This window comes from Globicephala melas, chromosome 13, assembly GCF_963455315.2.
Source record: "Globicephala melas chromosome 13, mGloMel1.2, whole genome shotgun sequence".
NCBI classification, from domain to species: Eukaryota; Metazoa; Chordata; class Mammalia; order Artiodactyla; family Delphinidae; genus Globicephala; species Globicephala melas.
The window spans coordinates 74,080,124-74,104,558 of NC_083326.1; the positions used below are offsets into that span (position 1 = coordinate 74,080,124).

At 42.3% G+C, this 24,435-nt stretch overlaps 1 protein-coding gene across 1 annotated transcript; it reads left to right on the forward strand.

Moving 5' to 3' along the window:
- Positions 1-850: 850 nt before the first annotated feature.
- Positions 851-19,989, forward strand: TRAFD1 (TRAF-type zinc finger domain containing 1). The gene is made up of 12 exons (XM_030860507.2): positions 851-946; positions 2,833-2,891; positions 9,017-9,152; positions 9,263-9,316; positions 11,897-12,299; positions 12,959-13,165; positions 14,588-14,664; positions 15,900-16,130; positions 17,183-17,303; positions 18,006-18,345; positions 18,790-18,862; positions 19,092-19,989. The coding sequence occupies exons 2-12, from the start codon at positions 2,845-2,847 to the stop codon at positions 19,149-19,151; spliced, it is 1,749 nt and encodes a 582-aa protein (XP_030716367.1). The 5' UTR covers positions 851-946; positions 2,833-2,844; the 3' UTR covers positions 19,152-19,989.
- The last annotated feature ends 4,446 nt before the right edge of the window (positions 19,990-24,435 follow it).

The window sequence follows — 24,435 nt, forward strand, 5'->3', positions numbered from 1 at the left end:
TATAGAACATTTCCAGGACTTGGAAATCTTTCTCATATTTCCTTGCAGACCATACTCTCCAAATGGGAACCATTATTCTAACTTCTCTCACCTTAGATTAACTTTGCCTGATTTTGAACTTTATATCTTTGGAATCAGAGAATATAGTGCCTATTTAAACTAAGCATTCTATCCTGTTATAAATAAATAATGCTTTGTGACCTGCTTCTCCTGCTTACCACTATGTCATGAATGTCTTGCATTTATAATCTGCAAAAAGATGATGACTTTAAATTGTTGCATTGTAAATAATATGCTCTCTGCTATATTTAACTATCCTATTTTTTTTTTTTTTAATTCATGAGGGAGGAGTTCAGAGAATCCATACAGGCAGCAAGTGGAGAAACTAGAACCCAGCCCTGCGTGTCAGGCACTCACTTTTCCACTGCAAAAAGCAAAGTGCTCAAATATGGGCAGTCTTGCAGATGTCTCGCACGAGGGCATTATAATAGCAACAAGAATGACTAATAAGTATTAATGGCTCATGACAAGAGAACAAATGCCATTAATTATCTTAATATATAAGGCATGTTAGTAATGTGTGTACAGAATTATTCATGCAAATATGGTTAGCCTGTGTCAGGAGAAGTTGCTGGGCGCAGACCTGGGCTCACAGCTTCGGTCTCCGCCGCTCCTTCCAGATGTGTATGGGTTGGGACTTCCAGGGACACGCCCCCGTGGAGCTCTGAGGAGCCAATCGGAGCGTGGAAGGCGGGGCTCTGGGAGCGACAACGGTGCTATCCAATGGGCAGAGAGTCTGGGCCGCTCCTGGCCAATGGGCGCGCTCCTCCAAGAGGGTCGGAAGTGGTGAGGCGGCTCCGGGGGCCGTTGTTCAGCGCGGGGGCCGACTGAAGAGGCTCAGTGTCTTGGCTGGCTGGTCGGTTCGGCGTCCTTCGTCTCGTCCCAGGTGAGAGAAGCGGTGGCCAGCCCCTGGGGAGCCTCCTGCGGCCTCCAGTTCGGGAGGAGGCCGGCGTCCCGAGGGCGGGGTGTGTGGGCGAGGGTCTTCTGGGCCCGGGGGTCGCGGGGGTTTCTCGTAAGGAGAAAAATGCCCGCGCCGCGGCGTCTCCCCTGGCCAGTATGGGAGGCCGTACTTTCTTCTCTGGAAACCGTAGCCTCGACAGCCCCTGGCGGCACCGCCCCTTCCAGGCCTTGGCCGCGGGGGCTGGGAGGCGGCCGTCGTTCCGAGCGCCGCCGTGGGCACCGCGCCCCGGGCGGGGCTGGGCCCGAGTCGCGAGCTGCCAGCCTCAGGGGTCGCGGATGGCCTCGTGCGGACTTTAGGCCGACGGGCCCGTGTTCGAGTCACCACTCGGAACAACTGTGCGACGGCTGTCTCCCTGGACTTCCTCTTTCGCGGTCTCTGAAATGGGGATGATGGCTTTCACCTCGTAGTGTTGTGGTCTGTATTAAAAGACTGTCCGTGTAAAGCGTTTAGCAATCAGTGAACACACAGTAAGTGGCAACTATTATTTGTGAAACTGGCGCCCTCTCCACTCCCCATCTCGGACGCCCCCTGGGAGGGGGCAGTTGGAAACCGCCTCCTCCTGGGTGTGGACCCTGCGGTGGTGTTTCCACCGCCTTGGGCACAGGAAATCCCGGGGGTGCTGGCTGACCCCTAAGAGGGGCGCCTTCTAAGGTTTGAAGGAAACTTATTCTACCAAAGCGCTTCCATGCATTCGCTCATTTACTCCTCCCAGTGACTCTTTAAAATATTGTCAGTTGTCTGCGTGAGGAACCTGAGGCTCAGGGAGGTTAAATCACACATCTGCTGAGTGGCAGAACCAGAATTGGCCCTCAGAGGGGCCGACTCCGAGCCCTGCGCGTCACCCCAACTCCCTTGTTGCTAGATAACCGGGCACTTCCCTCGTCCGAGGCTCTTACCTTGCCTTAGTGGGCTGGAATAATCTAAAGTAAATACAGGTATTAAAGTTGCAAGGGCTTTGCTTTCTGTATTGACATCTTGTTGAGAAAGAAGGAAAAATTTTCAGTGGTGAAACCTGGCAGACACGATCTCAACTAAATGATAAAAGTTAGCATCATCCGTAATAATAAGACTGTTAACATCATGTGCTTTCTGGTATAATGCACTGAGATGAGCACAACATCGCTTCTATGGTATTTCTGTCCAAAATGTATTAATCATGAGAAAACATCAAATGAACCCAAGCTGAAGTATATTCTGCAGAATAACTAGCCAGCTCATTTAACAAGGTTATGCAAGATGAAAGACTGAAGGAATTCCCTGGTGGTCCAGTGGTTAGGGCTCCGTGCTTCCACTACAGGGGGCACAGGTTCGATCCCTGGTCAGGGAACTAAGATCCTGCATGCCTCCAGACCAAAAAACAAAAAAAAGAAAGACTGAAGAAACTTCCCAGATCAAAGAAGATTAAGGAGAAATAACAGCTAAATGCAATATGTAACTCTGGATTGCATCCTGAACCAGAGAAAGGGCATTAATGGCATGATTTGTGAAATTAACTAATTGTAGATTAGTTATTAGTATTGTATTAGTGTTAGTTTCCTGCACTTGGTCATTTTACTATGGTTATTTATGATGTACTGGGTGAGAGGTATGTGGGAAGTCTTTGTGCTGTTTTTGCAAGTCAAATTATCTTAAAATGAAAATTAAAAAATCAAAAGGTAAAACCCTAGTGTGTTGGGTATTAAATGAAATGCACTGGTTTTGGTGACATTTTCTGTGCACTGTTTTTTTTTGTTTTGTTTTTGTGTTTTGCATGTCATTCTTAAAGCAGAAATGAAATTGAAAGATCATACTTCTTCCTTTGTTGTTTTCAGGAACAGCTAAAGATGGCTGAATTTCTGGATGGCCAGGACACTCGACTGTGTGACAACTGGTAAGGAATCTAAGAAATGTTCTTGGAATGAGGACAGTTCTTTCAAGAGTTGGGTTATTTATTGGCAGGTTAAAATTGGAGCCATATAATACGTTGTGCAAATATGTGGGACTAAAGCTTTTTTAACAATTTTGGATAAAATTGCCCGTTCTAGAAATTCAACAACATGGTTGGTTAGGTAGCATAGAGTAGTGACTAGACTGATGGGATGAAGCTGGGATTCAGCGCTCTGGTTCCTACCATTAATTAGTTAATGACTTTTGGCAAGTCACTTGACTGCTTTGAAACCTCACTTTTCTGACCTATAGGTAAGGGAATTTATTTTTTGTCTTCCTGGAAAAATATTGTACTTTTAAACTTTTTTTTGCTTTTTTTAAAAAAAAAATTATTTATTTGGCTACACTGGGTCTTAGTTGTTGCATGCAGGGTCTTTAGTTGTGGCACGTGGGATCCAGTTCCCTGACCAGGGATTGAACTCGGGCCCCCCCTGCATTGGGAGCGCGGAGTCTTAGCCACTGGATCACCAGGAAAGTTCCTGCTTTTTAAAAGATGCTTAAAATATAATGAAATGTTCGGACTAGAGCAGTGTTTTTTTTTTTTTTTTTTTTTTTGCGGTACGCGGGCCTTTCACTGTTGTGGCCTCTCCTGTTGCGGAGCACAGGCTCTGGATGCACAGGCTCAGCAGCCATGGCTCATGGGCCCAGCTGCTCCACGGCATTTGGGATCTTCCCGGACTGGGGCATGAACCCGTGTCCCCTGTATCAGCAGGCGGACTCTCAACTACTGCGCCACCGGGGAAGCCCTAGAGCAGTGTTTTTTAAAGTACGTTGCAAGGATTTCCCTGAATGGCTACAGTGGCTGTCTTGAGGTTGATTGGGAGCAAGGTTTAGTGTGAACTTGGCTCTACATGTACAACCAGAGCAGCTCAACTGTTTTTTTTTTTTTTAATATATATATAAATTTATTTATTTATTCTTGGCTGCGCTGGGTCTTCCTTGCTGCGCACTGGCTTTCTCTAGTTGTGGTGAGCGGGTGCTACTCTTTGTTGCGGTGCGTGGGCTTCTCATTGCAGTGGCTTCTCTTGTTGTGGAGCACGGACTCTAGGTGCCGCAGGCTTCAGTAGTTGTGGCATGTGGGCTTAGTAGTTGTGTCTCACGGGCTCCAGAGCGCAGGCTCAGTAACTGTGGTGCACGGGCTTAGTTGCTCCGTGATATACAGGATCTTCCTGGGCCAGGGCTTGAACCCGTGACCCTTACATTGGCGGGCGGATTCTTAACCACTGTGCCACCAGGGAAGCCCCAGCTCAACTGTTTTTATAAAGGATTTTGCTGAAGGAATGTTCCACTGCTTTAAAAAAAAAAAAAAAAAAAGAAAGTCTAGTCAAAGTCTTCCAGCAGTCCAGTTTAATCATTATCATTTCATGATTCCAAAACTGTTAGTGGAAAGACTGGATGCAGACTTGAATGTCAAACTTTCTTATTTTGTTGTTTTTAACCGACAAGAGTGACAAGAAAGAGCAACTCTTTCTTGCTGAAACGAAACTTAAGAGTTCAGCTAGTAATTCCTGGTTGGGATTTCTCAAGAACCTGGTATTTCAATGACATACAAATTCCCTTACTGAAAGCAAAAGAAAAAAGCAAAGCAGAACTATCTGTGCTATGTTTAACTTACCAAACTGTGTTAGAAGGTGAGAGATTTTTTTTTTTTTAAGTCAGTCACAGACCTCATTTTTTTTAAATAAATTTATTTTTAAAATTTATTTATTTTGGCTGCGTTGGTCCTTTGTTGCTGTGTGCAGGCTTTCTCTAGTTGCGGTGAGCAGGGGCTACTCTTTGTTGCAGTGCGCCGTCTTCTCATTGCGGTGGCTTCTCGTTGTGGAGCACGGGCTCTAGGCACATGGGCTTCAGTAGTTGCAACACACAGGCTCAGTAGTTGTGGCACATGGGCTTAGTTGTTCCGCAGCATGTGGAATCTTCCTGGACCAGGGCTCGAACCCATGTCCCCTGCATTGGCGGGCAGATTCTTAACCACTGCACCACCAGGGAAGTCCAGAGATTTTTTTTTTTCTGTTTTGAATGGTTATTAATTATTGGTTCAGTTTCATTAATAGATATAGGCCTATTCAGATTATCTATTTCTTTTTTTAATTAAAAGTTTATTTTATTTTTTACAATTTTTAAAGTTACTTTCCATTTACAGTTAATACAAAATATTGCCTATATTCCCTGTGTTGTAAAATACATCCTTGAGCCCATCTTACAATACTTTGTACCTCCTGCTTCCCATCCCCTATATTGTTCCTCCCCACCCCCCACTCATAACCACTAGTTTCCTCAGTGTGTCTGTGAGTCTGCTGCTTTTTTGTTATATACACTAGTTGGTCATATTTTGTTAGATTCCACATATAAATGATATCATACATTTGCAACTATTTTCTCCCATTCAGTAGGTTGTCTTTTTTTTAAATCATTTCTTTATTTTTTTCCCATGTTCAATATTAGTTATCTATTTTATACATATTGGTGTATACATGTCAATCCCAATATCCCAATTCTTCCCCCCCACCCACACTTTCCCCTCTTGGTGTCCATGCATTTGTTCTCAGAGATGTTGATAAGGAAAATAGTTTGACCCAGATTGTTGAAAGGTTGAGCCAGATAAAAAATTTTATTTTTTTACTGCCTTTTTCTTTCTGCTCAGCTTCTTGGCAGCATTAGCATATAATCAGAACAACTGCTGGTCACAATATTCTTTCCCTGCATAGAATTAAGATTGTATTTCTGTGAGGGTGTCTTGCCTTATAGGGTATTTTTTCTCCTGTGCTACTATTACTTTTGCCATTTTAAAACTATTGTAGCTCTGTTTAGGTTTTATGTGTACTGTTCCTGATGCAAAGTGTAATAATCAATGATACAAATATTCACAAGGAAACATTGTGATTTTATAAGAAAACAGACAAATTGGCTTTAACATCAGTTAAGATATTCTTATTTTATCGGTCCACTCCAATTTGAAGGAATTTCAAACCTAGGACAGTAAATAAATAACTATGCTAAGGGAGTTTTAAAAAAAAAGCCGGGGGCGGTAAGTTAATGGAAAGCTAATGAAAACAAGGTTATTCAAAGCCAAAGCAATTTATTTAAAGAAAAAAAGCAGATTAGCATGGAAAGCTGACTAAGCCAGCACAAACCTCCTGTCTGAGTAGTCCTGTTTAAATTCCAGGTTTTAAAATTTTGTCTCTAGAGTCATATTCCTGTTGTTCCTTAAGAAAAGTTAAGGTACTCATCAAAATATAAGCTGCGATTAAACCTGCTGGGCCAGTAAAAAGAATAGTTTGTTGTGATTGAAGATGTTTTTTGCATGTTATCTCTTTTATTACTGTATTGTCTGATTGATGGGAGAGTTTGCAGGAGAGTTTGCGTCTAGGGAACAGAAACTTCAGTGTTAGAAGGCTTTGACTTTTTACTTTTGCGTGGCTCGATGTGTTTAGCATTTGGAAGGCTACTGGGGATTTTTCTGAAAGCCTTGGCTTGCCTTTCATTCATTTCTATCTAAAATGAATTTCATCTCTAACTTGGCTAGTCCTTCCTTGGGGCTTTTAGCAGTTTTATCTAGAATGGAATTGTGTTCTCATTTATCTCACTTAGAATGTCTTGATTTTATCTGTAAGTAGGTAGCAAGTATATTGGTATTTTGTCTGGTTAGTACATTTGGCGGAACTACCTTGGCAGTTAAATTTAAAAAGAAAGCAAAACCATCAGGCAACTGTTTCATGTAATCGTTGCAAATAGCTTTTATCTTTTTCTTTCAAGGTTTCCCAAGAGGTGAAAATGTGTAATAGTAAATGCTCTGTGACCTTACCTAACAGCTGCTTTTGATTCTTGCTTCTTTATGTTATGGTCCTTAATATATTTTAATTCTAAAATTTTAGTGGCATTATGTATGTAGAATGCTCTATGTCAAAATAGCCCTGTAAAATAAAAACTGTAGACATTTATTTTCTTGACTTTAAAAGAAAATTATTGTCAAAATTATGGAAAAAGAATGTAGAATCTCAGCACTGTAAGCAGTAGTTACTGGCTTTAATTTTTTGTGGCATTTGTGCACATAGGATTTGCAATCAGGATACAGCTTTGCTTCTTGCATTTTGTTGGTGTACCATATTTAACTAGCTGTTCCCTTAGAGTTTAGATATTTTTAATGGTTTTCAGTTTTTTACCATTTTATGACACTAGTGATAATCTTCATAATTCCAAGAGTGGAATTACTGGGTCTTTAACATATAATTACAGGGTCTTTAAATACTCTTTAAGCATATAATTTTATGGTCCTAGAGATGCATTTGTAGACAGTTTATTTTAAAAATTTTTTAATTATTATTTTTAAGTTAATTGATTAATTTATTTTCAGCTGCGTTGGGACTTTGATGCTGCGTGCGGGCTTTCTCTAGTTGCCGGGAGTGGGGGCTACTCTTCGTTGCAGTGCGTGGGTGGCTTCAGTAGTTGTGGCTCACGGGCTTAGTTGCTTCACGGCATGTGGGATCTTCCCGGACCAGGGCTCAAACCCATGTCCCCTGCAATGGCAGGCGGATTCTTAACCACTGCGCCACCAGGGAAGTCCTGTAGACTGTTGAAAAGTAGTGGTTTTATACTACCACTAGCAATATTTTAGAGTACTAGTTTCATAACATCTTTAATAGTGGGACTAATTTTAATATTTATTAGTTTAATAGAGTTAGATGATAACTTCCACTATATATTTTAATATTCCACAGTTTTGAAAAACTTAGGCTGGGTTAATTTAAAACCAGTGGTTTCCTTAGAAAGCTGGGAATTTTGGAGAAATAGGGGAAGTTAAATGTATTGAAACATTGGTCATTTCCCTCTTTATCCATTGGAGTTTTCTTCCCATTTCTCACACTTGATTGTTATTCTGTATCACCTTCCAGTTTTGGTATGAGAGCTGCCTTGATAGTTCTACTTTTGGATAAAAATGAATTTGCATTTTTTGGTGTCTTGGTCTTTGAGATTGGGAGTATGACTATCGCTGGAGGCACATCATTCATCCTACTTTGAAATGTTTCTTAGACTATGAAGATAAAAACTATAAAAGAAATAAGCTATCTACAACTTAACGTGGGAGAAGGTTTCTATAGTATTCAGCTTCAGAGGCAAAATGGGTTATTAAAGATTTGTTGTGTAACTATCTGTATTTATCCTGTTCAGTATTTTATTTTCTGAAAATTTATTCTAGGTGACATACTTATAGGCACATTCTTTTAATGCATCCTTTAGTTAGACTGTGAAGTTGGAGCTTTCTCACGGTCATAACCAAATGAGTGAAAGGAAGGCCTTTGAATATTAGGTGCCTCTAGTTAGAGTGTATATGTACTCTGGGAGAGGGGTTCAGGATTTCATTTCTGTACATTTCTGTAGTAAATTTCTGCAATGAATGTAGTACATTTCTGTACATTTCTGCAGTGAATGTAGTACATTTCTGTACATTTCTGTACAATGTAGTACATTTCTGTACATTTCTGCAGTGAAGTTTATATCAACCCAGCCACAGAGCTTGGTCCCAATTAGCGTCTAGCCTGCTTTGAAAAGACATGTTGGACATAAAGGAGGCAAGTTCCCCTTCCCCCACTGACGATCCCAAAGCTGGCATCTGCTCCTTTTGGTTTGATTTTTAGTGGAATAAAATCTACTGAGATTAAAGCTATCTGAGACTGAAAATAAATGGTAGGCTGTTTTTTAAATAATCCTGGAGTGGATCATTGTGCTTTGGGGCATGGATGGTTTTGGAAAAGCCTAGCTCAGCTAGCTCTTCCTGGCATCTGACTATATGCTGTTAGTTGTGATAAGCTCTGACATCTAGAAAGTGAGGCTGAGCTTTTAGAGATAGTGCATAGCACTGATAACGCAGAGTGTTGCACAGAAGACTCAAAACCTTCAGGAGTTAATTCTTGAAAAGCAGGGGTAGTAACAGTCGTAAGAGCTTATACACTAGATACTCACTAAAGAGAAATAATGGAGACTAAAGATTGGACAGGACAGATTTCCGTGTGATACCTCTGGGCATAGATGTCAGTAATTCTTGCCTTTTTCTCTGATCTATTTCTATAGCAAAAAAGAAATTCCTGTGTTTAACTTTACCATCCATGAGATCCACTGTCAAAGGAACATTGGTATGTGTCCTATCTGCAAGGAACCATTTCCCAAATCTGACATGGAGACTCACATGGCTACAGAACACTGTCAGGTGAACCACCAAGTACTTAGATGTTAATAAATGGATTATACTTGCTATTGTGTAATAACAAGTGAGCATGTTGTCACAAATAACTTACTGATTTTTGCTTCTTACCCTAGGTGACCTGCAAATGTAACAAGAAGTTGGAGAAGAGGCAGTTAAAGAAGCATGAGGTTAGTTGCCCTGCACTATGAAGGCAGTGAATTACCATGGAGCCAGTTCTATTGAGATTACAGAGCCACATGCAGAGCAGAAAGCCAGTGTTGTTGAGTCTTTGTTCTCCACCAGCTCCATGCACACTGCCTCTCAAAGCCTATTTGAGACTTTGTTTGCTGCCAGATTTGACTGCATGGCTGCTGTGCTTTATGCTCAAGCCTCAGAGCCTTTTTCCCTTTGGAACCGAGTCATTTCTCCTGGGGTTTATTGGCAGGCTCACTTGAGTGCTAAACCAAGCCTGGGATTGCCAGTGTGGTACGACCTCTAGCATACAGCCTGCCTTACATCTTATAATTTCATTTTGACTTCTTGATCACTTGGATGACATGCTGTTTACACCCAAAGAAATTCTCAGAGAGCATTTGATGAGAGAATATAATTTGGTCCCTAGTTGAGATAAAATTGGCTGTAGTTGAATGAGTATGTGTGTGTGTATATATATATATGTATATACATATATATATGTATTTCTTTTTTTTTTTGAATGAGCCTATTCACCAGTTAAAAATCCCAACAACTATTTAGTTGGTGGTCATGCAAGAGTGTGTGTACGTATGTAAAAATTCATCAAGGTATGCATTTATGATTTGTGCATTTCATTCTATGTATCTAAAAAGACTATTAACTTATTAATTTATAATTTTAAAAGGTGATTCATATTCAATGTAGAAAACTTGGAAAATATAAAAAGAAAGAAAGAACTACTCATGACCCCACAGCTCAGAGATAAACATCTCATAAATAATTTAGCACTCTTACTGTCATTATTTTATCTAAGCATTTGACTTACGTTTTACTAGGCCTCACCAGCAAAAGGGGGGTTATGATTGAGGTCATATTAACAATAATAATAAGTATTTCTTTGGCTCTTAACATCTACTTGCTGCATAAAACAACTCCAATCAATTGTCCCCCTCTTCTCCTTTTTCTCCCAGCTATTTCTGGGAGTCATATGGTGATAACACCAATCATTATGAACGTACAAGTACAAAGTATTTCCTAACATTCCTGCAAGTCAGGCTATGACAGTTGTAGACCACAGATTAAAGAGTTAAAAAAAATTCTCCTTTAAAAAAAAAATGTTGACACTTTATTTGCTGTTCTTGTGAGTTACTAGCAATTTTTAGGGTTGTTAACAAAGTACTTTTATATTATGTGGTGTGTGCCAGCAATTATTTTCTTTTGCTTTTGAGTAACTTAAATCAATGGCATTTATCTGATAAAACTTTTCTTTAAAAAAACATCTTTCTGAATTGATATTATAGCTACATGGTATATAATTTTAAAGCCACAAAGCATATATATAAAAATTATCTCTCTTCCACTCCTATTCCTAAGCACTCTTTGTCAGTTTCTTATGTTTTCTGTAAGAGATATTCCATGCATATACAAAATGTGAAAAATGTTTGAAGTATCATTTAGAATAAAACTTGGGTTTAATTTGTATGAAAAGAAATTTTGCTCTTTGACACAGTGGTTATAAAGTGTCTAAACTTTAGAAGTGATGTTATATGAAAGTTCTGAGTTTAAGTTCCCAAGTTTTGGAATGTCCATATCATAGTAACATATTCTTTCTTATCTTTTTAAAGGAATATTAATTATTTAGTGCTTTAGTGGCGATTTCAAATTAAGTATAAAAGTTTTGTCCTTCATCTGCTGAATACATTCACATTCTTGGGGTCATCTTCATTGGTGATTCTTGACTTATTTGGTCAATTTAAAGCCAGTGCTGGGCTTCCCTGGTGGCGCAGTGGTTAAGAATTCGCCTGTCAATGCAGGGGACACGGGTTCGGGCCCTGTTCCGGGAAGATCCCACATGCCATGGAGCAACTAAGCCTGTGCGCCACAGCTACTGAGCCTGCGCTCTAGAGCCCGTGAGCCACAACAACTGAGCCCACGTGCTGTAACTACTGAAGCCTGAGTGCCTAGAGCCCGTGCTCCGCAACAAGGGAAGCCACCACAATGAGAGGCCTGCACACCGCAACAGGGAGTGGCCCCCGGTCGCCGCAGCTAGAGAAAGCCCACGCACAGCAACAAAAACCCAACGCAGCCAAAAATAAAATAAATAAATTAAAAAAAAAAAAAGCCAGTGCTATATACAAATGTGCAGATTTGAAAAATCAGTGTCTTTCTAAAGGACAATCCCTTTTCCTCATTGCCAGGTACTTAAATCGTAGTAGTAAGGGGAAATTGGTCTGGGGGAGCTTTGACAAGCATATATGAATTGCTGTGCTTTTGCTCTTTGCTCCTGGGCTTCTCTGGCGGATTTTGGGTTACTTTGTAATGTGTGCACAAAATGATGGTAGGGTGGCTGAGTGAGTAGATTCCTTATAAGACTTTCTTTTCCTTTGTAGAACTTGGTGGCAGGACAAAGAGGGAAGGGGTGACTCTTAAATACATAGAAAACCATGGCAGGCAAAGCTAGGGTTGGAAGAGAATATTTTTGTAAATACTTTTTACTTTCCTTGCCCTGTACTTTATAAAACATGGCCTCTCTTAGATTCACATATTATCTGCCTCATTATTCTGTTTTGCAGGAGACTGAGTGTCCTCTACGACTTGCCCTTTGCCAGCACTGTGATTTGGAACTTTCTGTTCTCAAACTGAAAGACCATGAAGATTACTGTGGTGCCCGGACAGAGTTATGTGGCAACTGTGGGCGCAATGTCCTGGTGAAAGATCTGAAGACTCACCCTGAAGTTTGTGGGAGAGATGTGGAGGAAAAGAGAGATGAGGTTGCCATGCCGCCTAATGCATATGATGATTCTTGGGGTCAAGATGGTATCTGGATTGCATCCCAACTCAGACAAATTGAGGCTCTGGACCCACCCATGAGGCTCCCTCGAAGGCCCCTGAGAGCCTTTGAATCAGAACTTTTCCAAAGTAGAACCACCAACCAAAGGAGCATGACAGCCCAGTTTCCAATTCAGAATAATCTATGTGAGTTGTGTTTGGGATTAGAAAACTGGAATGGTATCAGATCTTAGGGCTGGTAGGAACAGGGCTTTGGAGCCAAATAGATCTTAATTATAGAAACCTGATTGTAGCTGGGTAACATAAGGAAGAATACTTAACTTTCCTATAGATTGGAATAACAGAACCTCTTTGCTGTTGGATTTTTGTTGGATGACAGTTAGGGTTGATGGATGACAATGCTGTTAATAGCTGACACTGAGTATACCCTATGTGCTTAAAGGCATTTACAAAGTGCTTTAGATGTATTAACTCATTTAGTTCTCACAACAGTTTTATGAGGGTGGGTCAGTGGTAGAGCTGGGATTTGAATTCAGGCAATCTGACCCCATGCTTTAAGCCATCCTGCTATAATGCAGAAAATACATATAAAATGCCTAGCGAAGTGCCTATCTCTTAGTTATAGCTCATTAATATTGTTTATTAATAAAAGTTAGAATAATAATGGAAGCTTTTATCATGGCAGACTTAACATTTGGAGTCCCATGAGCACTGAAGGGCTGGGCCTCTTTTGTTCCTGCACAGATTCCTATAAACCTTGAATATTTGCTAGGCATGGACTTGAACTAAGGGATGGCACCATCTTTAACGTTTCTTGAATACTGGCTTTTTTTTTTCTTCCCCAGTGGAAGAACAAGAAAGGCAGGAAAGGAATAGAAGCCGACAGACCCTCAAAGAGGGTGGTGAAGACAGTGCAAACTTGGATTTCATGTTGGCCCTAAGTCTGCAAAATGAAGGCCAGGCCCCCAACTTGGCAGAGCAGGACTTCTGGAGGGTCATATGTGAGGCAGACCAGTCCCATGAAGGTCCCGGTGCTCTGAATGACATAAGGGGTATGTTTGTTTACACTAGCCTCTGTCTCTACAGTTTTTTAAAGTCTTACACTAAACAATTTATATAAAATTGAAAGTTTTTCATGATATAGAATTTTTTAAAATTTTGTTCATTTGCTTTTCCCAACTTTTATTTATTTACTTATTCATTCATTCATTTACTTATTTACTTATTTATTCATTCATTCTTGCATGCATGCATGCATGCTGCCCAGTTGTGTCTTAGTTGTGGCACGTGGGATCTTTAGTTGCAGCATGTGGGATCTAGTTCCCTGACCAGGGATTGAACCCAGGCTCCTGCATTGGGAGCGCAGAGTCTTAACCACTGGACTACCAGGGAAGTCCCTGTCATATCTTTAAACATGTTAAAAATACTTGTTTTTCTATTGTGTCTGAAAATATACCTAAAGTCTGTTTTTTGCTATTTGCTGTTTCTACTGACTCTCAACGGTGGCTTGCTGCTTCCCTCTGTGTGCTTGCGTGCGTGCGTGCGTGTGTTTTAACATTAAGTTTTCTGGTGTGTTCCTCTGAGGGTATTTATATATGCTTCTAGCAGGCTCCTGGGGATGCTACTGACTGGAATAATTTTAAATTGAAGTTTTGGCCTGGGCTTCTTAAAACCATAAATGTGAATTTATGTAAAAACATAAATGTAGATTCTCTACTCAAACCCACGTAAAGGCCAAACTCTGGTTACTGTTCCTTAGTAGAGATTTTTCTCTCTTCTATGTAGAGCCAAAGCTTAGTTAGGCAAGTTTCCTTACCTCCTCGCATCGTTCACCCTCCCTTGTTCAACAGTCTGACTGAGGCTGTTGTGTTTTGGGATGCCTGGGATTAAAATTACTCTTATTTATTGGGGTTGGCCAAAACGTTCTTTTGGGTTTTTGTAACATCTTACAGAAAAACCTGAACGACCTTTTTGGCCAACCCAGTATTTTCTCATTTAAGTTACTTTTATTCAGCATCTTTTGTTTATATTTTGTACTGGGAGGGTTTTTCTTCTCAGGATATTTGTCTTCCAGTAATATCCAAGCCTCAGTTTCTTCATCTGTAAAATGAGGGTCATGTGGATCTACTTCATAACATTTTTCCTGAGGATTGAAATAATGCACAGAAGGTTTTTAGATTACTGACTAGGGTTATGACACATTTAAATTTCTTTCTTAATTGGAGTAGTGGGTAAACTACTACTTTACTGCTTCTCAGGAAATGGTGACAAGTAAATCTCTTTCTGTAGTGCAGGTATTTTGCTTAGGGTTTGTCTCTTAAATAGTTTCCCTTCAAGGATTTTCAGCCCCACAAATTGCTATGTCCAAGAAATTGCAAAGGAAATCAGACTTTCCTATCAAACCCCCCAGGGGGGATAAAAGGTAGAATCAGGTTTGTTTTTGTTCGAGTCTGACTGTGTGGCCTGATACCTAGGTGCAGCTGATGAGACCATGTTGCCTTGTGAATTTTGTGAGGAGCTCTACCCAGAGGAACTGCTGATTGACCATCAGGTGTGTTGTGAATTACCTGAGGGCTTTAAGCTTTAGGGAGGAATATGTGCAGGCCCTATTGGTGTTGCAGGCCACACGAGATCTTGAGCAAACTATTTTAATACAACTCCTGTGATAGGAGTAGCAACTGTGTTTTTAACCCTGGGGTGACTGACATGTGGGCATGAGAACTCAGCCTCATTCCCTCTTGGGCAAAGTAACATTTACACCAGCAGGCCCAGTTGCTGACTCCGTTCTGTGGTGATAGTGTACATCTCTACTGACCATCTTGTAATCTGGTCTCATCTCATGGTACATTTGATTTATTGGAGCCATACTGAAGTCCTTGCAGTTCCCGGGAGGGTCAGGAATCTGTTTTGCACTTTACTTTTCTGCCAGCTACCCCGCTTCCTTAACACACCCCTCACTCATAGACTCATTTCAGACATGACTTTCAGGAAACCATCCTGTGGAATGCTCTGAAGGCTAGGCCAGAGGTCCCACCTGCATGCTCCCCGCAAGTCCTGTGCCCACAGCTCTCTTAGCCTGTTACCCTCACCCTGTGGTGTTGTCTTGCTGATCCCCTGTTGGTCTGCACCACTCGGCTGAGTTCCTTGAGAACAGGTTCTGGGTTTTCTTAGTTTCTGGAATCTCTTAACGCCTGGTATATGAAAGGTGTCAGGTATTTTGAATGATTGAAGGTTCTTGTGCTATTTAGGAATGATTAGAGAGTAGCCTTTGTGTTTGAAGAGTGGCTCCACTGATGGAGGGAGCCACTTTTCCCCTCAACACTTACTCTCTGATTTGGTTTGGCCTAGTCTGGCACTTCCATAGCTGTTAAGTAGTCCCTGTGCTCTGGGTGGAACATGCATTCCCCCCGTAAGTGGAACAATACAGCATCTGAATACATCTAGTATTTGGTTTGGGAGTAGCATGAGAAAATCCATTAATAGGGATAACAAAGAATATTTGGGCCTCTCTTACTGTATGACTGTGGGAAGAATCTTGAATCTTTTCAAATTAATTTAAAAAGAATAATCACATTAACACAGTAAAAAAAAAATTAAAACAGTACAGAAATGTTTAAAATAAAAGCAAAGTGAGTGTTCCATCTGTGTTCCTCTGACCCTTCTTAGTCCCTCTCCCCAATATTAAACATTATTAAGATTTTGTGACTTATGGAAAATATTTTCAGAATTTAGTTTGTTCCTTAACCTCTGCTTTTTTTTTTTTTTAACCTATGTTTTTTGAGACAGACGAGTTGTAACCCTTCATGTGCCTTACCTCCGATCAGTGTGGGCAATGCTTCTCCCAAAGGGGTGGAGGACCCTGATGTCATCTTCCAGAAGTTGATGCAGCAGGCTGCAAGTAACCAGTTAGACTCTTTGATGGGCCTGAGCAGTTCACCTTCTGTGGAGGACAGCATCATCATCCCCTGTGAATTCTGTGGGGTCCAGCTGGAAGAGGAGGTGCTATTCCATCACCAGGTAAGAACACTTGGAGGACCTGTCCACTTCTTCCATCCTGTTGATCCTCTGAGCGAACCTGAGGCTTTTAGAGCCAAGAATGCCTCTTTGGCCTTTAAGTTGTGTGCATACCTGATCTGGCTACTGGCCATGTCCTGTTTTGTGAGCTGTCTGAGGTATAAAGTACCTCAGGCCTTTGGACTTTCTCTGCCTTCTGGCAGTGGAAACCATCCCGTCACTAGCTGTGGCCCAAGGAGCCAGGACTCCATTTAAGCAGGCATGGAGGACTCGCCAGAGGGTTTAGAAAAGCATTTCCCTGAGGTCATCGACAATTTCTACTTTTGACCAGGTGGGTTCTTCCCTGTTGGGGTGGCACTTGCGTCTTGCATTCCAGGAGACTGGGATCTAATTCTAGCTTTGCCATATGGTTGGTCTAAGATAGGTCCCATTCCCTCACTGGGGACATCTGTAAATGAAGGAGTTAAACTAGATAATCTGAAGTCCTTTTTCAGCTTTTGCAGTCTAGGATGCCAGCATCTTAATGGAAGATACGTTTTCTGCCCCATCTTGTTTGTCGTGGGAGCTAACACTGAAGGTATTTCAGGGGCATTTCTGTAATCAATGCCCTATAGCTAGCTGTTGCTAGAACACCACACATTGCATTTCTGTAATAAAGACTTTTGCCTTTGGATCAAGCAGTAGAGAAGTCACTGCTTGTTGTCTCCTCAGGAGACTACAAAATAAGCAGTGGTGCAAATACTCTGTGGTCAAAATGTAGACATGCTTTTCTGGGCTCCTAGGACCAGCCCTTCTTTCATCCCTGAACAAATCAGAGAGTGCTTCTGTCAGTGCTAGTTGGAATGATTGCTCTGTTCCAGGTGTGCTTCCTCTTAGTCCCAGGCCCTTCCTCTCAGTGGTTGTCAAAGTCATCCTGTCCCATCGACACCCCCCCCCCCCGCCAGCCTCCCCATAAGGTGTGTTCACCCAACCTGCTGTTCCTTCCTTTCCTCCCGCTGCTCCCTCTCTGAGGAATGACTCAGTCCAGAGGTACTAATTCTGGTTTTTCTTGTTAGGACCAGTGTGACCAACGCCCAGCTACAGCAAACAACCACATGTCGGAGGGGATTCCTAGTCAGGATCTCCAGCCTCGACAGACTTCACCAGAGCTACCCAAGAGGCGTGTCAGACACCAGGGTATTAGCCAGGGATGAGCCAAGGCTGCAGGTCTGCTGCTGCCTTGGGCCTGCTTTCCACTTCTTATCTGCTACTCTAAAATGGGTTTTACCTTCATCCCAAATTAGCAAGCATAGTACGAGCTCACTGGGGACTCCCTTGGGGCTACCTGTGGTCCTGTGTTAGACTCAGGTGTCTCGGGTGTGTAGCTTTATAGGGTAATGGCTTTGGGGACAGCCATGAGCTATGCATATCAGTCAGTGCTTATTCAGCCGCTGGTCCCTGTCAGTACATTTAGCGGATGATTGGAAGATAATTTTCAGCCTTACTGTGGCTGCCCTGGGCCCCTGCTTCTAGTTGAAATATGCTCAACTAGAGTAGGATAATCAAACTTATTATCAGTATTCTTATTATGTAATAGTCTCACAACTAGGCAAGTAAAATTGCTTTTGAAACCCCGTTGCCATTAGAAGCCCAGAGCCAATTAGAAATGATTCTTCAAAGTTTGCTTGTGCACCATTGTTGACTAGTTAGTGAGGACTTAGGCGGTAAGTGTACAGTGTGGATTAATGTTTCCAACCCTGTCCTGGAGACATGGGTTTCAGCATCCTTTAGGGATGAGGCAGTCATCTTTTACCCAGCATCTTTTGTTCCTGCTCCAAATCCAGCACTAATAGCAAGAGCAGCCTTTTCCCTAAAGCTGGTGCTCTTTTCTCTTCTCAGGAGACCTGTCTTCTGGTTACATGGATGATATCAAGCAGGAAATGGCCAAAGGGCCCACCTATCCTCTCCCTGCCAGCAGACCCACTAACAATATGACGGCTACTTCTAACCGCCTGACAACATCCACATCAGGCCCCAGACCTGGGTGCCAGCCCAGCCCTCCTCGCGCTCTGAAGCTCAACAACTTAGACAGCCAGGGCATCCAGGGGCACAATCGAAACAGCCATAATGGGGCCCTGGCTCCTGGGCACGTTCCAGTGGTTCACTCCGCTCGAAGTCTCTACCCAGAAAACCTTGTGCCCTCTTTCCCCCGTGGGCCTTCAGGGAGATGCGGAGCAAGGTGAGAATCAGTGGCCTGGGAGTGGAGCTTGTGGGTGGCTCAGGAGAACGTGGAAGTGTGGACTTCGCTTGTATCGTGGCCTGATTCAAAATGTTCCTTTGCTCTGTGTGTTTTTTTTTTTTTTTGCGGTACGCGGGCCTCTCACTGCTGTGGCCTCTCCTGTTGCGGAGCACAGGCTCCGGACGCGCAGGCCACGGCTCACGGGCCCAGCCGCTCCGCGGCATGTGGGATCTTCCCGGACCAGGGCACGAACCCGTGTCCCCTGCATCGGCAGGCGGACTCTCAACCACTGTGCCACCAGGGAAACCCCTGTGTGGTTTTTTATTCATTAGTTTTATCTGCTACTGGAGAGCTGCTTTTGTCTGGTTCCAGCTGTTCTGTTCTGAGTTTTCTGACTTTTGCTTGGGGCATCTCGGGAACTAGTTTCCAATCCTTCTCTTTCAGTGGCAGGAGTGAAGGTGGCAGGAACCCCCGGGTCACCCCCACGACCGCCAGCTACCGCAGCAGAACTGCAAAGGTGAGCGGGATCCAGCCCAGAATGCTCATTGAGGACTCAGAAGTGGGTGGGCTGGTATGGTTCTTGAAGTCAGAAGCAGCTGGGCAACAGGCCGGTTGTGGCTGAGGACTGTTCTTGTGCTTTTGATGAGGAGGTTTCCATAGAAGCCTGACATTTCTGGCGCTCTTCAGGAGGAGTGCTGCTTTCTTACTTTCTACGTAAACTTCGTCTGTGTTCTATTGTTCAACAGGCAAAACCCTCCAAGCAGCAGGGAGCTGGGGATGCAGAGGAGGAAGAGGAGGAGGAGTAACAGTGTCCGCAGGGAACTTTCGCATCGGTTCCATCTTTCCTGCACAAGTTGCCGTGGTGCAGCCCCGCCCCTTGGGTTCTGTGGGTAGGGGCCATCTGACAGATGTAACTTTTTCTAGGCTATGGCCATTTTGTGTCTTTTGAGATTGTGCTGTGGGAGTTTGGGGGTTTGAGGGAGGGTTAGCAGGGAGGCTGTTGAGAATGTTTCAGCTTTAGCTGCTGCCTTTTGGCAGCATAAGTTACGGCCTCTTGGCCCACCAGGGCTTCATCTTTTGACATGCTGTCACCACTGCTTCATGGTGCTGTGTGGTCCTGGTGAAAAGAGGGAGGGTTCTAGAAACCTGGTCCCCACCAGTGAGGTGATGCTCTTCATGTGGTGGCCTAAATTCGGGAACTTTTGGATATCCTCTCCTGTGTACTGCCCATCCTCACTCTAGAATTTGGGCCTCTGGTGTGCGTGGAGGAGCTTTGGTAAAGTGTTCAGGCCAGTTGCAATATGTGTTAGGAACGAGGTTTGGAGATGAGTTGAGCCACAGGTGAGCGGACTATGTACAGGCTTTGTTTTAATCTGCTTCTTTGGCATTTGGCATCACTGCCTTTTGTTTCTGATGGGGAGCATGGCTCCTTTGCCTTCACTGCCTTCTGATGGGAAAGGCTGGGGGCTCTCTGTCCCCTCCAGGGCCATGCTGGGCTCTGCGCTAATCAGGAGTGAGGCCTAAGCTCATGGCTTGCTCTGAAAACCAAGAATCAGAGCCCCCTCCCCCTCTTTTTATTTTACTATTATTATTATTATAATTATTAACATCCTTGTGATAGAAATAAAGTTTGTACTTGGAGTTCAGCTGAGTCTTGTGGTTCCTTCTCCTGTGTGCTCTTTGGAGACTTTAGGGAGACCAGAGTGGACTGGAGTCAGCTCTGAAGAATGGGGGAAGGTGAGCAGGGCTAGGTTTTCTCTGTGCTTCTTGGAACCCCAGCAGATCCAGCATCATCCTTCTCAGAGTGCCAGACATTCAAGGTATAGTTTTCTCTTTTACTGGAGTTGGAGGAAACTGACAGGTGGCTGCAGCTCTGGGGATGATTTGGGGTGGGCTGGGGGCTGCCTCCAACTGAAGAGAGGAAGGCAGATTCCTCAGAAGCCTCAGTCCTGAGAGTTGTTGAACCTTAGCAGCATTATTCATTACCCCTCAGCACCTCATACTTTGCCCTGGACCATCTAGTACCTTAGCTCATTTTGAGCTCATTTGTTTTTCTCTCAACAACCTAGTGGGGGTGGGAAAGGTAGGAAGAATTGCCCCAATTTCATATGTGGAAAGGAGTGACTTGCGTAGGCTATGCAGCTAATTCATGACAGCCGGGACTCTGAATTATACTGAGTTAAAGAAAAAGGGGGACTTCCCTGGTGGTCCAGGGATTAAGACTCCATGCTTCCACTGCAGGGGGTGTAGGTTCAAAAAAGGGGATGGAACCGAGGCTCATGGCAGTGAAATCGCCAAGTCCCAACCACTGGACCGCCAGGGAATTCCCTATTTATTTCCTCTTCCGTGAACTTTGATGGTTTGTGTCTTTCAAGGAATTTGTCCATTTCAGTAAGTTGTTTAACTTATTAACATAAGGTATTCATAATATTCCCTCCCTTATTATTTAAAAAATATCTGTAAAGTTTGTAGTGATGTCACCTCTTTAATTTCGTTTGTTGATAATTTGTGTCTTTTCTCTTTCCCTAATGTGTTTGGCTAGAGCACGGATCTCCAAATTTTTCTTTGATAAAAGCCAAATAGTAAATATTTAAGGTTTTGCAGGCTATACTGTGTGTATTTCAACTACAGTAAGCCCCCTACATACCAACCTTCAAGTTGTGAACTTTCAAAGATGCGAACGTGAGTTTGTGTGTCCAGTCATGTAAGTTAGTTCACGTGTCTGGTGTACATTGTCACGTGTGTGCATCCTCTACAAGTGGCTGTGTTTCTGTGTACTGTACAGTACTGTATGGAGTACAGTAGTACGGTATCTTTATTTCAAGCCCAGGACGTCTAGAAGCAAACGTAAAAGCAGCAGTAATGTAGCTGGTACTGCTAAGAGGCGCCAGGAATTGGAGGCCCAGAGAAAGGACGAAGAGAGACAAGAGGAAGAAGAAGTAAATGAAGAACCGAAGAGATTCATGACGCAGGAAATGGCAAGGGAATTTTCTTTATCTGAGGAGGCACTGTTAGTTTTTGAGGCATAGGAACCGAATGTAGAACGGTACACGAAGGTTACAGCAGCCAAAGTGCAATCCAGTGCTACCATGTCACCTATGACGAGAAAAAAAGGAGCTAGACATCACTGGATCGTTTTCTCAGGAGGGTAGATAGAATTGAATCCAGCAAGGAACCAGAACCTGTGCCATCAACATCAGGCATGAGTGAAATAGCAGCTTGCCCTGTGTCTCCTATTGCTGGCAATCCTTCAGCTCTACCGTCTCCCACCTCCTCTCCCTCCTCCAGTCAGTAACTTTTCTTGCCTGTTCCCTCGATGCCAGCCTCTGTATGCCAGCTGTTGCACTGTACTACTGTACTTTTCAAGGCACTGTACTGTAAGATTAAAAATGTTTTCTCTATTGTGGGTTTTTTTATGTATTATTTGTGTGAAAAGTATTATAAACCTATTACAGTACAGTACTATATAGCCGATTGTGTTAGTTGGGTACCTAGGCTAACTTCTATTGCACTTAATGAACTCACTCTCGGAATGGAACTCGTTCATTTGTACGGGACTTATTGTACTCAACAACGCTGTTACAGAGTGAACACAGCCATGGACAATACACAAATGAATGGGTGAATAAAACTTAATTTACAAAAGCAGGTAGCTGGATTATGGGCCATAGCAGGGCAACTACTGGGTTAGAGATTTATCAATTATATTGATCTCAGAAAATCAACTTTGATTCCATTGATTTCCTTTACTGTTTTTCTGCTTCCATTTCATACATTTCCTATTCTGATTTTTATCACTTCCTTTCTTTTGCTTACTTTGAGCTTAATTTTTTCTTTACCTAGTTTCTTAAAGTCAAAGTTGAGGTCACTGTTGAGATCTGACTTCTTTTTAAATATAACTGTTAAGTGCTTTGCCTGCATCTCACAAACTTGATGTGTCTTTTCATTTCATTCAGTTTAAAGAACTTTGATTTCTTCTTTGATTTATGGGCTATTTATTAGTGTGGAATCTAGTTTCCAAATATTGGATATTTTCCAGATTTGTTTTTGTTATTGTTTTTAATTTCACTGTGGTCAGAGAACATACTCTGTATGACTTGAATCTTTTAAAATTTATCGAGACTTCTTGTGTCCGTAGAATATTCTCCAGGCCATGATTGTTCTGTATGTACTTGAAACGAATGTGCATTCTGTTTTGGTTGGATGAATGTTATAAAAATGGCAGGTGGGTCAACATTGGTTGATAGTGTTTTTCAAGCCTTTATATCCTTACTGATTTTCTGTTTACTTGTTCTATATATTATGGAGCAGGAAATCTCTTATTATAATTGCGGATTGTCTGTTTTTCTTATAATTCTATAATTTCTGTTCCATTATTTTCAAGTCCTGTTATTACATGTGTAAATACTTATGATAGTTGTGCCTTTGTTTAATTGGCCCCTTTATTATTATGAAATGACCTTCTGTATTCTTTGTAATATTTGCTGTGAAGTACACTTTGATATTAATATAGCAATCTTAATAATATTAACAGTCCTCAGCTTTCTTAGGGTTAGCACAGTACATCTTTTCCATCCTTTTATTTTAATTCCTATTTGTATCTATATATTTAAAGTGGGTTTCTCAAAGACGGCATATAGTTGGGGTTTTTTCCCATTGTTTTTTGTCTTGGTTTTGGGTCCATTCAGACAATCTGTCTTTTAATCGAGGTGTATAGGCCATTTACATTTAGTGTGATTATTGATATGATTGGGTTTAAATATATAATTTTCTCTTTTTTTTTTCTCTTTTTCTGCTTTCCTTTGGATACTTTTTATAATTCCACTGTACCTCTTTTGTTGACTTATTAGTTATTACTGTTTATTGTATTATTTAAGTAGTTGTTTTTTTGTGTGTGTGGTACGCGGGCCTCTCACTGCTGTGGCCTCTCCCATTGCGGAGCACAGTCTCCAGACGCGCAGGCTCAGTGGCCATGGCTCACGGGCCCAGCCGCTCCACGGCATGTGGGATCTTCCTGGACCGGGGCACGAACCTGTGTCCCCTGCATCGGCAGGCGGACTCTCAACCACTGTGCCACCAGGGAAGCCCTAAGTAGTTGTTTTAGGGTTTATGGTATATACTTTTTTTGGCCGCGCCACATGGCATGTGGGAATCTCTGTTCCCCAACCAGGGATCAAACCTGTGCCCCCTACAGTGGAGGCCCGGAGTCTTAACCACTGGACCACCAGGGAAGTCCCATAGGGTTTATAATATGCAGTTTTAACTTTTCAGTCTACCTTCAAGTGATATTATGCCATTTCATGTTTGATATTACAAGAGCATATTTCATTTCTCTCCTCCCAGGCTTTGAGCTATTGTCATAGTTATTTCTGCCTTTGTTACAAATCCCCAATATACTGTTGTTTTCTTTATAAACAGTCAATTATCTTTTAAAGAGATTTAAATAGGAAAAGTATCTTTGGGAGTTCACTGGCAGTCCAGTGGTTAGGACTCAGCGCTTTCACTGCCATGGCCCCAGGTTCAATCCCTGGTTGGGGAACTAAGATCCTGCAAGCCGTGTAGTGTGGCCAAAATAAATAATAATTTAAACAGACAGAAGGTTATTCCCATATAGATTTTTGGTTTGCAGTTACCATGAGGTTTTGATATAGCAGTCTATATATATACAAGATTGTTTTAAGTTGCTGGTTTTTTAATTTGAAATGCGTTTCCAATATCCTGCATTTGTACTCTCCTCTCGATTGCTGGTTTTGAAATCATATTTTTGTGTGGATGATTTTCTACCTTTACTGTATGTTTGCCTTTACCTGTGAGCTTTCCCATTCGTGATTTTCTATCTTCTAGTTTTGTCCTTTTCTTTTCTCTCTAGATAAGCTCTTTTAGCATTTGTTATAAAGCCGGTTTGGTGGTGCTGAATTCTCTTAGCTTTTGCTTGTCTGTAAAGCTTTTGATTTCTCCATTGAATCTGAATGAGAACCTTGCTGGGCAGAGTATTCTTGGTTGCAGGTTTTTCCCTTTCATCACTTTAAATATATCATGCCACTCCCTTCTGGCCTGCAGAGTTTTTGCTGAAAAATTAGCTGATAACCT

Excerpts from the sequence above, each read along its gene's own strand:
- TRAFD1 (XM_030860507.2), top strand. The coding sequence starts at position 2,845 with ATGGCTGAATTTCTGGATGGCCAGGACACTCGACTGTGTGACAACTG. Across the intron at positions 16,131-17,182 it reads AGGTGCTATTCCATCACCAG|GACCAGTGTGACCAACGCCC; the intron begins GTAAGAACACTT and ends TTTTCTTGTTAG. Across the intron at positions 18,346-18,789 it reads TCAGGGAGATGCGGAGCAAG|TGGCAGGAGTGAAGGTGGCA; the intron begins GTGAGAATCAGT and ends CTTCTCTTTCAG.